Source organism: Macadamia integrifolia, chromosome 6, assembly GCF_013358625.1.
Source record: "Macadamia integrifolia cultivar HAES 741 chromosome 6, SCU_Mint_v3, whole genome shotgun sequence".
In the NCBI taxonomy this organism is placed as follows: domain Eukaryota; kingdom Viridiplantae; phylum Streptophyta; class Magnoliopsida; order Proteales; family Proteaceae; genus Macadamia; species Macadamia integrifolia.
The window spans coordinates 3,585,447-3,600,850 of NC_056562.1; the positions used below are offsets into that span (position 1 = coordinate 3,585,447).

The 15,404-nt window shown below is 34.7% G+C and overlaps 1 protein-coding gene across 3 annotated transcripts in view; it reads left to right on the top strand.

Moving 5' to 3' along the window:
• The window catches only part of LOC122082554 (dihydrofolate reductase-like), a 7,710-nt gene extending 195 nt beyond the window's left edge, over positions 1–7,515 (top strand). The window contains exons 2-7 of one of the 3 annotated variants that reach the window (XM_042650203.1): positions 627–719; positions 1,040–1,138; positions 5,025–5,066; positions 5,222–5,453; positions 6,977–7,293; positions 7,341–7,515. In XM_042650203.1, the coding sequence (XP_042506137.1) occupies positions 627–719; positions 1,040–1,138; positions 5,025–5,066; positions 5,222–5,453; positions 6,977–7,293; positions 7,341–7,355 (798 nt within the window). In that variant the 3' untranslated portion in view covers positions 7,356–7,515. Of the gene's footprint in view, positions 1–626; positions 720–1,039; positions 1,139–5,024; positions 5,067–5,221; positions 5,454–6,976 lie in introns of all 3 variants that reach the window. The other 2 variants (XM_042650204.1, XM_042650201.1) reach the window with 2 other exon arrangements.
• The last annotated feature ends 7,889 nt before the right edge of the window (positions 7,516–15,404 follow it).

Here is a 15,404-nt window from a genome sequence, read left to right on the forward strand (position 1 = left end):
ATAATTCCTTAATTTATATGAAAATATTATATTTTTTTAGTCCCGTTTGTTTGAAATATACACGTTTAAAACCTGTATTGTCCTTTTTTTTTTTACCGTTCTCTGTTTTTTTGACCATTTATTTGATCATATCATTCAAAAATTTTTACTATTTAAAACCCCGTACTATCTGTTTCTGTTTTTTTATCGTTCCCCTTTATGCCAACAATGGTAAGTACAAGGCAAATGAACATTAACAATTGGTAGATATTTTCTTAAATTTCACTAGAGTGAGGGCATAATTCAAGGGGGGGGGGGGGTTTCTCCCCTCCCACTTCCCACCACTGCAGTGCCAGCGAATCTTCATTTTTTGTCCAGAACCGTTAATGGTTCGTACAGCTGAGTTGGTTTTTGACCCGGGTTTATTAGCTGGTTCAACAAAAAATGTTGAATCAGTTTGGGGCAATTTCAGGTCAATTCGGGCTTTCAGATTATCACCTTGTCTAATGACTCTAAATCTCCTAGGATTAACCAGTGTCAAGAAGGTCAATCAGTCCGGCTGTGCCACTAGACCAGTTTGTTGGTTTGATTCAAAATAAATAAATAATGGTTTGTATTTATATGCTTTTTCTACCCTATCACTGCAGGTTTTCCCAGATGGTCTATTTCCGGCCGGAGGTAAATCAGATATTGAAGGCATCTTCCCACCACCTTATTTTGAGTGGTTCCAATTCAACAAAGTAAAGCTTTACATCTCATGATAAACTCAAAATAATTAGATCTGATTTATTGCCCTAATCAATGGATGTGGTTTTTTACATTTTAGTTTTGGATGAATATTTCTTTTTAGCAAAAGGTTTTGTGTACAGTCTTTTATGATGCACGGTTATGTGGTTATGTACACAATCGTTGGATGAGGAATGGGGTTAATGGTGCACTCTTTTCATTCCCATCTGAAGATTGTATGCATGATCGTACACCATGCACGAACATGCACAAAACCGCTCTCCTTTTATTTTTATTTTTCTTCTAATTCTAATATTAAATACAATTTCATCAGGAATTTACTGAGTATACAAACTTGGATGAGTGCATCACCTACCTTTGTGACTATATTACCACTAAAGGCCCCTTTGATGGGTTGCTAGGCTTCTCTCAGGTATGCCTTCCCTTTAATTTGTAGACACACTTTTTTGATGCTCAGTTCTTGTTTACTTGGTTTAACTAGTTGATTTGGTCTACTCTTTGGAAATTTATTAATTACTTGCATGATGAATGATGATTAAGTTCGAAATTATCCCTCCTTAATGCACTATGAGATGGGATGGTATCAATGAAAATAAATGTGAAAATTCTCTCTTCAACATGGGTGCAGAAAAACTCGATCCTTTTACCTTTTATTTATAGGTATTTAATTTGATGCCCAGTGTAGCATGGAGTAGAGAACTCTTGCATTGCAATTTCCTAGCCTAGTAACCCTTAATACTACTATCATTTTTCCACATCGATACTATTTAGTCTAAACCCAAACAAACCTAATTAACCTGCCTGATTGTCAATCTGCTTAATTTTTATGAGGTTTTCTGCACGAAAAATGTGGGAATCATCCAAACATAGTCATCTTTATCTATCATATGACAGTGTTTGTCTATACTCAAAACTTTGAGAATATGTTGTCCATGTCATTGCTTAGGCATAGAATAATTTTTGAAACTAATCTGATTTATCCATGTACTAATGTAATGCTTGAAAAAGTTTGAGAGAGATTCATTTTTAAGGAGTCTCCTTGAAGAAATGGGAAAACTTAAGGTTAAAAGAAAAAATCTCATATCTGATAGATCATACGATTGAGATGGACCATTAAATTTAACATGTGATTTGTTCAAGGATTTTCAATATATGCGAAGATTTCAATGACAAAATCATTAGCCTACATGGAAAAATTGTTGTCTATGTGGGTGGTTTTTCCACATTATTTGATGCAATAAACATGGATTTAAGGATCACATATCAGTTCAATCAATCCCTGAGTTAACTTATTTGATATCATTGCTATTTTTCCTAATTCTTGAGGAGATAATCCAAGAAATTGGAGGTATCAAGTAGTTTAAACTGGATTAGTTCCAGTTAAACCTGGTTAACTCTGCCAATATGGCTTATATGATTCCAATCCGTAAGAAACATTTTCTTCCTATTGTTATGTCATAACTAAATTTGTCTACATGCAAATGGGGAAAAAAAAATCACTTCCTCCCACACCCTATTGTAGGAACCCTTTTTCATACATCATCTATTTTTTCTACGAGGACAAGAAGATTTGTCATTCTGATCATTGGAAATTAATAAATTTCTTAGATAAGCCATATGTTAAATTTGATGGTCCATCTCAATGGTATGACCCACCATGTATAGGGATTTATAATTTTTTTTTCATAGAATATTATACAAATAAATTCAAAAGAGGATTGACTTTTTCAAATAATAAACGACATATTGACAATTCAAATTGATTTAGAATTTAGCACATGATTAGATGGTGATAAGAACATGGATATTGAATTTCAGCGTTAACCGTGCTATCGTGAGGCGTTTATAGAGGACATGCAAGAGAGAATCCTGACAACAAGCATCCAGGATTAATTTCACCCACTAAATATAAGCCAACATTTTCTATAGAACATGTTGTGTTTAGAACATGACACCTTATTTAATTGTCATTTGTCTTACTCTTAAAAACATTTAATCCATTTATTACAATAAGTTTATTATTTCATATTGGAATTACATTAAATACATTTTGAAAATAAAACAATGGGCAAAAAAATATGGTTACAAATCTATCGACACCATAGGGGGTGTCGATAAGAAAATTCATTTTCTATATTCTTATATAGATTGCACAAAAATGCTTGACTATAAAACTCTCCTACATGGCATAAAGAGTAACATTTTCTAAGTCTTCTTTTATAAGAAGATTTTTTTTTTTTGCTAACGACGGGTCTGACGAGGCCCACGGGCTCATACTAACCCCACAATCGCATAGATCGGGTCATACGAAGGTTGAATGGAAACTATTCAACTTTCACTGAAAACAGTGAAGAGCACTAAACACCCCTGTGTGAGTGGCCCAAGGTGTGCCTAGTAGGAGTCGAACTTAGGACGTTTGAGTTTACGACTCTTACCAAATTTGTTGCTCACCAACTGCGCAACCCCCTTGAATTATCTTTTATAAGAAGATTCAAAATATTATACTGTAATTATATTGACAAATGATTGTATTTGTGGTTAATTTAAGGATGTAGAAAATGGTATGAGACTGAATCATAGATGTCGATTCTATCCTAGATTGGCCAATCTAGATTTCCAATTGTATTGCCCTATATCGGCTTGATTGGTGATCACTTATCTTGATCTGGATTGGATGATCCAATCTTGATCCTTGAAACTATGAGTTAATGTTTCAAAAGATCCCATAGGGCAATCGCAAGTCTCTACATTAGCTATCATGTGGCTTAAATTGCCTTGTCATAAATTGTTATACCACTATAGTGACTGACATTTACTATTAGATTCTTGTAAATGACACAATTGACACAATAGCAATTGCGTCATTTATATACCAACTTATCAAATGGAAAACATGAGTGGATCCATACGAGACAATACATCACACCTATTTTATCAGTCAAATTTCAACCGCAAACAAATAATGAAGGTACTCAAAAAGTGAATTGACATGATAAATTACAAACATACCTCTATGAAGTGGCATTGCCATTGATATGAAATGGCATTCTTGTAATTTTATAAACTCATACATTCAATGCTTTTTTCCTTATGGGAAAAATTCATTTTTAACTTTTTTTTTATTGTTTGAGATTTGACTAGTGAGATAGGTATGAAATCTTCTATCACATAGATCCACTTGATTTACCATTTGGAAAGAAATTATGCATTGTTACCAATTAAGCTACAACAAGAATGGTGTAAATTGTGTTTCTCATTCGAATTTTTAAATAAATCAATTCAATTTAGCGTGCCTTATCCAACCAATGTTTTGAATAGAATGAAATTTTAGAATTTCAGTCAAGGGACTTGAAACGAAACTTTTGAAATTTTGAAATTTGTGTGTAAGTGTTCTCATTGTTCATTTAGAATATTTTATTTCATAAGAACTTTCAATTTAAAATATTCTAATTAAATACAGATAGAAGCTCCAATGCATCATTTGCTTCTTTTATTTATTTATTTGATTTTTATTTATTTTTAGTCTTACTTTTATATAGATTTATACATAATGTATTGGTTGGAATATGAACAATGTTAGTAGAAGAAAGACAATTTAATTAGTGTATTAAAAATATGTCATCCAATATGTATAATGACAATAATATTGATGATAATGATAATGATAGTGATAGCGATGAAAATAAAAGAATATGACCATGATGTGGAAATTCTGACTGCTGATGAACAATAGACACTTATATAAATTCAACTATATACTCCCCGTGTTTGTTGGCATGCTTTCTCGTTTATGTTCATAAACATGAATGGTACTTTAACCACTACTATGCAATATCCATAGTCTCATATATTAATGTTTTATTTTTTCATTTAGCAAAATCTATTTTGAATGAAACTTGACATTATAGTAGGGAACAAAGGCCCACATGTCCATAAAATTTAGACCCCATTTGACATGCAACATAGCATAATTTTGAACTACCTAGATAAATTTATCTAGCTGGGCCAATAATAATAATAATAATGTACTTTATATAAGAGATGATAAAACATTTACTATTTTGCATATAATTATCATTCAAAGGTTAAATATGTTAGTTCTATGAAAACAAAGTCAATAAAAATTCAAATAATTTACTTAGAAAGAAAAAGGTATAAAAATTTTGGCCAAAATCTCAAAAAGGTAAAATATGAAAAATTTCACCTTTTTTTCTTCTTTTTCTAATGAAATTTCAAAAGCCAGAGTCTCTAACTTTGTTTTCTCAGTTTGAATTAATGGTTGACTTGTTCTTTTTCAGGGAGCAACGCTCTCAGCCCTACTGTTAGGTTATCAAGCTCAGGTAAGCCATCAAATTAATATGTTCAAACTTCAGGTTAAAAAAAAAAAAAAAAAAATGCACCATGCCACCTTCTTCCATGGCGTGTTACTACATTATCTTTTATAATTAAGAGGTAAAAGTGTTTTAGAGCTAATGAGGAACAATTTTTTTTACAGGGTAAAGTGTTGAAGGAACATCCACCCATGAAACTGTTTGTTTCAATCTCAGGAAGCAAGTTCAGAGAACCAAAGATATGTGATGTTGCCTATAAAGAACCCATCAAGGCTAAATCAGTTCACTTCATTGGAGCCAAAGACTGGTTAAAATTGCCTTCTGAGGAACTTGCAACAGCCTTTGAGAACCCATTGATTATAAGGCATCCTCAAGGTCACACTGTTCCAAGATTAGGTAATTAAAAGTCTGTCTCAGTTCACACAAAATATTTTCCTAAAAAATGATTTGGGAAAGGGTTCATGCACGATTGTGTTCCCATTGACGATTCGTCCATGGGAGTGGTTTTAATATTTTGATGGGGCTTTTGTCTCCGTCCAAAGGTTTTTGCGCGATCATGCATCTCGCATGCCATGCACAAAACCTTTTACCAAATCATTATCATTGATAAATATTTTATATTTTTATTTATTTGACTTTCTTTTAATTTGTTGAACATGGGTAGGAAATACATTTGGATATGACTCGCTGATGGAAAGAATCCAACCATAAGATGAGGGTGGAGTCCTTCATGTTGCCAAGAGTATCAATGATTAGGCACCATTTGATAACGTTTCTGTTGTTTTTGTGCTTAGAAACAGCAGAAACGGCTTTTCACGTTTTCAAAAACAAAAATGGATTTTTTGGTGTTTGATAAACATGTTTCTCGAAACGTTTTTTGTAGATATAACGCCACTAAAAAACTCAATAGTATCATTGGATGTCCAAAAGGGAGAGGGTTCGGTTGCCTCTTTTTAGGTTTAAAGAGTTGAGAGATTTATTAGGCACAATAGCCTTTTTTTTTTTCCTCTCAAATTCGTTTCTAGAAACGACGAAACAAGTCCGACATGTTTCTTCAAAATCGTTTCTAGAATTGTAAATAGGTATAAATTTTGATTTATGTTTCTAGAAACGGGTCAGAACAACTTTATCAAACGTTTTTCAAGCTGTTTCTCTGTTTCTGGGAACAAGAAAAACACAAAAAGACAAAAACAAAACGTTGTCAAATGGTGCCTTAAAATACCATCACTATTTTTGAGAACAATATCATAGTTTGAAATTGATATTGTTTTCCTAATTTTTTTTGTTGCATTTTAGTAAAATATTTTCCTTTTTTTTTTGGTTAAATTATTTTGCCCCCTTTCTAATCCTTATACAAGTTTTAATTAATTTTTAACAAAGAAAAAATGGAACGTAAATTTTCTCTTCCCAATTCCACAGACACCATCCTAGAACGAGAATTTGCCCTACAAAATTTCGAGCATTATACATAGAGTGCAGATTTAGATATTAAAAATACAGTCACTAAAATCTCAGAAAATGGTCTCAAGTTCTTCAAACCTTCTTAGAAGAAACAGAGTTTTAATCGATTTTCTTTTGTCTGGTAATAAATTGTTATTTCTTACATTTGATTGTCATGTTGATTATATGGGCAAAAGAACGTTCCTTGGTTGCGCAACCCTTGCACTTGGACATAGAGGATGTTAAAACGACATCCCCACCCCTGTGAAGTACAAAAACCTCATCCATGTTGATGCCCATGTGTGCCCCTCACTGGCCCCGAACTAACACTAAGGCCATGACCAGGGAGCGTTCTTTTCCCCTGGTTATACATTCCAGCATGTCCTCCCTAAACAGGACCACCTAGGGCTACTTCTCTTAATGTTATGAATGCCATCCATTTTAAGATTCTATTGACAGATAGGTGCTCATTTACACAGATGAGCAGGCCATCAAGAAGATGAAAGATTGGACCAGTGAGATCCTCCAAAGTAGTGATGTTTCAGATAAGGGATTCAAAGTGCAGAATGGAGAAGCCAATGTAATGGAGCAGGCCCAACAAGAAGTTCTTGAGAATGGAAAGATTGTGCATGAATCAATTGATCTAAAAATGGAGAATAAGGAAGCTGCAGACACTGAAAAAACCAAGCTGGACAAATCTGATAAGAACATGAAAACTGAGAAAGATTTAGTTGAGCCAGAAAATGGTAAGGTTGAACTTGTTGCCCCTGGAATGGAATCGGTCTTATGTTTCAACCAGAAATTGATGTGATAAAGGAAATGGAATCGGTCTTATGTTTCAACCAGAAATTGATGTGATAAAGGAAGAATTATGAAAGGACTGCTCTAGTGGAATTATCTATTTTTCAAGTCTTGTTTGGTGTGTTCTGAGAGCTGTATGTTAACTTGGATATATAGCTTTCCTTTGAAGTTGCAGTGAAAAGGGAAAATTACAAGGTGTTTTTCTTTTGTTTTTCAAGAAGCAGAATACAATCCTTGGTCCCTATTGGTGGGGTGATGCAAGATCAAAATTTTCAATCATTGATCGAGCTTCATAAACATTAGGGTATTATATGGGAAAAGGCTGGGTGTGCCCCGAGTATATCCAGATCTTTGTCTATCTTTTTATCTTTCTCCTCTTGTTCTTAGAAATATCCTCTATGCCTCTCTCACTCCAACCCTCCCATTGATTGAACCATTAAGTTTCAGAAAAATCGGTGACATACCAAACCTTCTCTTTAAAAAAAAAATAATTACGATTTAAGGTTAGCTCTTTGTACTATAAATGCACTTCGTCCAAAGGAAAACAACACCTGCACAAGAGACACCTAAGAGAGATGCAACAGGAATGTCTCCATCAACCTTTGAAGAATAACAGAGCAGCAATATTCCTCTTTCACACTCTAGGGCTCAAAAATCATAACACTCAAAAATAGTGTAGAGAGAGAGAGAGAGAGAGTTAAATTTGGGAATTTAATTACTATTAAAACATATTCTTTTTCATCACTCAAACATATGTTAGTAATCCGTTGCCAAAAAAACATGATAGTACTCATCAAAATATAATGCAAAAGTACAATATCTCAACAATAAACTCATTTGAATGGTGTATCATTTGAGTCACGTGGTAGGATAATATGCTGATTTTTATTATTGGATAAGTAGATCTAGGTTTCTTTAGGCCTGCATCCCTGTATTTTTCAGTCTTCTATGTATTCTCATGCATCCTTGTGTAATTCCTACATTTTAAAAGCTTTGTTTTTTTTTTTTTTTTTTTCAAATGGATATTTCCATTTAGGCTGAAAATTTCATGTGGGTAGGGACTAGGGACCTTGAAAGCTACTTGACTATAAAATTTGGACCCATCCTATCTAGTACCATGTACAAGAACAATTAGCTGAACTTATCTTTACGGGCTATTCAAAAACCTTCACTCTAATAAAAAAACGATAATGAGAGATGTCTGTCTAGGCAGAGATTGAGCACGCCTAAAGCTAGCGGCTCCAACTGATGGCGCCACAAGACATACAGAAGCATGAGCATCTTCTCCCTGGGATAGGGAAAAGAGTGACACAATCTGGGCAAACCGGTGGTGTGCCCGACTTTTTCCTATCTTAATTCACACCAAAAAATGGAATTTTCTGTAGGTGGGGAACTCATTGACCACCACAATAGGATTTTGTGGAACATCCCACCCCATACCTCAGAGGAAAATAATCCTCTGTTTTTCTCATCCCTTTTTTTCCTTGTTTTGCTACCTGCAGAATGTGACACGTGGACAATTTTAAGACCAACGCACCGGATGTAATAATCCTCACCCAATCTTGACCGTTGGTCTCCTTATTGTCCACGTGTCACGTTTTGCAGGTAGCAAAACAAGGAAAAACATGAATGGGAAAAACAGATGATTTTGATCCTACCTCAGATGCATCAGCTAGGCATATAAATGTGAAAGGACTTCTCTTATAAGGCAAGTGTTTTATGGGTGGAGGCCATGTGTCTAGAAATAGGCGTGCCCAGGGTTACAAGAATAGGTGTCGGAATTAAAGTTTCAACGTAGTGTCAAAATGATCTTTTCAAATTGTCTATTTGAATTTTGCTTTTCTCCCTCGAAAATGTCCTTTTTTATTTTTTCTTAATTATAATAAAATAAGACATCTCACAAAGTTTAGTCCTATATTGATTTGAGAGGAAAGAAAACTTAGATATATATATATATATATATTTACAATTGTTTCTTAATGTGTAAGCTTTTTGGAGAGGGATTCTCTCTCTCTTTTCATGTGTGTGTGGGTTCTTAGGGTGATTTTGAATCATGTGTCAAGTTCAGCTAAGGGTCAGAGTCGAGGCTAAGTGTGGCTATGTCAAAAAACCTACTTTTTACATGTTGAAAATATGAAGGGACATCTTGGTACATGTACATATATGAACCAAACTACCAATATACATATGTGTTTGTACATGCACCTCATGTACATATCAATACATGTATATGTTGTACTTTATCTACCCATGTATAGAATCAAATCTGTATATGTATAGGTACCTATACAGGTATATACATTCATATATAGAGGCTTACTCTATATATAAATAGTGAACTCTAGTTCTGTTTTTAGGTGACAAAAATCCTATTGTATTTGTGGTACTATACGAAATACGTACATACATATTGTGGAAGTGTTTTTAAAATAACAATTCTCTACAAGTGCTTTTGTTCTCTATTTTCTTGAATTTCTGAGTATTACTTTTGGACATGCCTACGATAATCACTTATTGGAGTGCATCTTAAGTGGTTTAAGAGTTGATTAATCTTAAAGGTGAGGATATACGATCAACCCGATTGCATATATATATATACAGGGCATTTAAATACCTTAAGGAGAGTACCTTTAGGACTCAACTCTACATAGATTGGAGGATTAATGTCATTATTTCAGTAGATCAAATCTAACAAGTTGCTCTTCTATTTAGAATTTTATATTATAATATATAATTGTTATTGTCAAAGTCATATACCTATTGCCTGAATTCTATTTCTTACATTGAGGCACGCACCTCTATGTCTGGAAGTAGCCTCTCTCTATCCCCCAAAAAAAAAAAAACTTCTTTTCTTTTTTTTTATTAGGGTGAGGGCACAGGGCAGGTTGGGTGTCAGTTGTACAAGGTTTTTCAGGTGTGTATCCCATTTTCTTGCCCATACAACGTTTATTACACGGTGATCAGAAGGTGCTATGACATTCTGGGCCACCACAACTAGGGATGTCAAAATTGAGGTCGAATGAAAAGACCAATTGAACCAAACCGATTAGACCGCACTTTTTCGATCATGGCTTTGAAATTGAGAAAAACACTTGGGTTGGTTCGATTTTGATTTGAACCAATTAAATAGATAAGACCAACCAATATTAACCCAAAAAAATATATATATATCCAACAAAAATCCAATGTTTTTTTTGTAATTTTTTTTCTTTCTATATATGAAAGACAGAGACTTAGATCAATAATAAATTGTCAAGAGAAACCAACAAGGACCAAAACCTTGAATTTTATAGACCGATTAGTTATCAATCTAGTTTCAGTTTGGCCCGATATATGCTAAAAATCATAAAGAATGGACCAAATCAAATGGAACCGACTGGTTTAACACACCTAAGGCCCTAATCCCACTGAACTAGGTCTTTTAGTACTGAAAGAGAATCGTTCTGATTAATCAGGACCAAGGATTTAGGGGTATCGGTGGGTATCAGTTGATTTTGCCCTTGTTTTTTATAAAATGTATTAATTTTTTTATTATTTTATCCCTGAATCAATTCGAATCAATTAGGGATCAGTGATCAATCTCAGCTTATACTGATCCGATATGGCCAATACCAGACCGATACTTGAAACCATGATCAGGACGGCTCTTTGTCGATTCCAATCCCAGAAAATTGAAATGGTGCTAAAATTGGAAATCTAATACAATTTGCTATTATGACATGAATCTATTACAATTTCTCAACGGCTCTAGGCTCTCATTATTCAGATATAATTGTTTCTTTGACACATAATCCTTATCTTTTTTCTATATAATTTTTTACACAATACTCATTGAAGTTATACTATTAAGTATGGGATTTCTTGTTTGAATAATTCGTAACTTTATTTTTTTATTCATTTAGAAATAGCATACTTTTTATCAAGGAAGATAATCTATCATTTCACATCTGTCTTTGACAAATGTGCAAGATAATGCAACTTCTGATAAGTCCCTATGGATATGTCATGGGGTAAGTGATACGTAATCAAATTTGATGGAGACAAAATAGGAATACAAGAGAGAAAATAGGAGAGAAGGAATAGAATGTAATTGCCTTAGCGTATTGAGAGATCGCTAACTTCGGTTTTGACTAATTGGGAGGGAGTTAACCTCAATTTCTTAAGAGAAATTTTAGGGATTAAACTTCTTGATTTCCATTCCAATAGTGTCCTATTAAATAGGTACAAAAAAGAAGTTATCCATTACCAATATGACTCCTACTAACACCACAACTCCATGTACACACTATAACCGATCACGATGGCCCACAACACACATTCAATAAAAAACTTACCACTAATCCATGTTTGACTCAACCACTTAATTCTAATTAATCTAAAATAATAAAATGCTATTCTATTTTACTGTGCAAGGGTTGCACGTAACAAATCCTTCCCCCATAAGTTCAATCGTGCCCTCAAGATTGAAACACAAATATAATTAATATTTTTACCAGGATCCTAGATAAAAATTTTGCTAAAGAAAGCTCAATTTGATAAAACCCTGCCAAAACAATAAGGAGATGAATTTTCAAACAAACAACCAAATCAATCCATGAAGAGAAATACTTGATGTCACCATATATCTTTCTGTCACATGACCAAGTATGAATCTTCTCGTGTTGCAGTATTTCATCATCTTCCTCTCCAATTACAATGATCTTGTTTAAACTCAAACCCTTCAGATGTTCATTGGGCTCATCCAATAAGACTTCATGAGTTTGACAATGTGCTTCTTTCTTCATGTCCTTCTTCAATTTGACCAAGGTTTGTTGGACACATTGATAAACTTTAGCTCTTGTTGGAGATCGCTATCATGTCCTGAACCGATGAGCGCATAGCCCCAATGATCACAATATCCATATCCATAGTCGTAGGATCGACCATGCTCTAATACTAAGTTGATACGTACTCAAATTTGGTGGAGACAAAATAGGAATACAAGAGAGAAAATAGGAGAGAAGGAATAGAATGTAATTGCTTTAGCGTATTGGGAGGTCGCTACCCTCAGTTTTGGCTAATTGGGAGGAAGCCAACCTCAATTTCTTAAGAGAAATTTTAGGGATTAAACTTCTTGATTTCTATTCCAATAGTATCCTATTAAATAGGTACAAAAAAAAAAGTTATCCATAACTAATATAACTCTTACTAACACCACAACTCCACATACACACTATAACCGATCACAATGGCCCACAACACACACTCAATAAAAAATTTACCACTAATCCATGTTTGACTCAACCACTTAATTCTAACTAATCTAAAATAATAAAATACTATTCTATTTTACTGTGCCAGGGTTGCACGTAAGAGTATGTTGCCATTAAATTGGATATGGTAAAGGATATGTCTTGGTTTTGAAAATCACTGGGGTGATATGATTTGCTATCTTTTAAGCTCTACTTCTTTTTTTTTTTTTTTTTATAAAACTTTATGGATCAGATTTTGATTTCTTTCAGCCTTTGGCGTTACAAATAGGTTGATCTCTCAGGCCCTTCCTGTTCATTAATTTATGGAAGTTTTGTCTCGTCTTTTGATCACTTTTAAATATGTTCCTTGGAATTAGATTTCTAGTCAGGCCTGCAAAATTTCTCACTTATTTTTGAGTTTTACCTTCCCCTCCCATGGACTATGGTCTAATATCAGTTTCTCCCCATTCTCCCCATGTACTTTCATAAATGTCAATCCCCTCTCCTACACTTCAAAAATTCTTTCAATCGTACTATAGCCATGTTAAGTGATGACCTCATCCTTCAAACATTACATTTCATACCGAACTTTCCCTTCCCACACGAAATAAGCTTTGAGCCCTAAAAGGCTTCATACCAAACTTTCCCTTCCCACACGAAATAAGCTTCGAGCCCCAAAAGGCTTCAAACATTACATTTCATACCGAAATTTCCCTTCCCACACAAAATAAGCTTTGAGCCCTAAAAGGCTAAACAAAGCTCCTTCGTCATTGTTGTGGTTTTGGTGTTCTACTGTCACTGTGCTCCACTGCCATCGTTTGCTATGCCCTTTTTGCTTCATCGCCAATGTGCCCTTTCTGCAGAGCTTTCGATTGCTCTGCCCTTGGTGCTTTGCTAGTGTAGCCCTTGTGCCTTGCCACAGCTACTTTGTGTTTGTGATTTTCTCAACTATGTGACAGATTGGGAAAAATCTTAGTTGATTCAAAAGGGTTGAAAATCTCTGTTTGGGTATAGAATGGGTTGGCTGTTGTGGCTATGGCTCCAATCACGGAAGCTCCCATAAAGGAGAAGACGAATTCAGGGGAGTTTTGGAGGAAAATCATGATGACATCCCCTTTCTTGATGCCTAGGTTTGATAACCCGACTGTTATTTTTTGGCAAAGAAGATGAGTTTCTGCATATATGTATATTTTTCCATTGGAGACAGAGATTAAGCTAAGGGTGTCAATTGGTCGGTTCTGTTTGATTTCAGTCGGATTGAATTGGTTTCGGTCTAAGAATGAGGGAGACCAAAACCAATCCATTAAGAAACTTTGATTTTCGGTTAGTTTCGGTTATGATCCGATTTGGTTTCAATTTATTTCGATTTTTCAATATCAGGTTAATACCAGTTTAGATTGGTTTAATATTGGGCTTGAACCACAATGAAACCTTACATTCATAACTTATAGTGATAAGATTTGATGAAAAAACACTTTAAATTTATGATTAAATCATGATTTATCACTGTAAGGGAACTAATATTACAACCTATGGATAACAAATTACTAAGAAGATAATTAATATTGAAATCACAAAATGAATCTTATTATCCCCAATCATTCATTTAACTATCCAACTAGTTTTGTATAGTACACAAGGAAATCAATGGAAACATTATTACAATTTACAAATCAATTTCTCTATTCATAACCTAAGATTCAATGATTTGTAACAATTCCTCTTATAATAAAAAAATTTCTAACTAAAATTGTGAAAAATGGATAATCAATTCACCAATTTATAATCTCATAAACATTTATTTTTTTATCAGTTTCATTCGGTTTGGTTTGGATGGTTTTCAGCTGGTCCCAATATACTTCAGTCCAAAACCAATCCAAAAAGGATCGGTTTGGTTCGGTTCGATTCAGGTTTTATCGGTCTATTTTGATCGATTTTATTTGTTCGGGCTAGGTTTTGACATCCCCAAATTAAGCAGGGTTGCTCTGAGAATTCTGAGATGTTTTCAAAGCAATATGTGTGGAGAAGAGATCTGTTGTCACACCCCATTCTCACAGAATCAGGTCAGTGACCGGGTTAACACCGGTTAACCCAAACCTGCCAGGATCATCAGATACTGTATTCCACCACAGCATACAACCAACTAATATAAGCTCATCAGATCAGCGGAAGACTAAGTTTTACCTGTGAATAGTCTCATATACTTGATACCCGAATTGTGATACAATAATTATATACATGTGGGCCCGAAGGCATGATAATTACACAATAAAAGTACAATTCATATATCAAGTATATACAGGAAATCATCAAAATAATCAAAGTACACAGCTCAGCTCGGCAATAAAGGCTAGCAATAAAGGCTAGAGCTCAGCTCGGCATCAAGGGTTGAGCCCAGCTCGGCATCACATGGTAGAGCTCAGCTCGGCCTCAAAAGTGGAGATCAGCACGGCCTCAAAGGTGGAGCTCAGCTCTGCCTCAGAACTGCTGTCCCGCAGCACAACTCTCGCATGAGCAGTCAATGCCGTGCTCTAACTCCTCATGGGTCCATCAGTCCTCTTCAGGAAACTCGACTGTGGGACCCACCCCATGCTCCTCAGATGTATGACCTGTAAAATCATCTAAAAAGGGGTGCACACGTGGGATGAGCTCACTAGCTCAGTAAGTAGAAAGATGGACCACACAACAGTCCACACATCAAAACACAATCATATGCACTACATGCCATGCTATGCATTTTAAATCACATCCACCTAAGCAACATTACTAAGTCCTTGGTTTTAGTGCTACTACATCCAAAGTGCACGTATACTCCGGGTACGAGCCGCGAACTCCCTCCCGCGATACGCCCATAGGGCTGTCGGAGAAGGCCCAC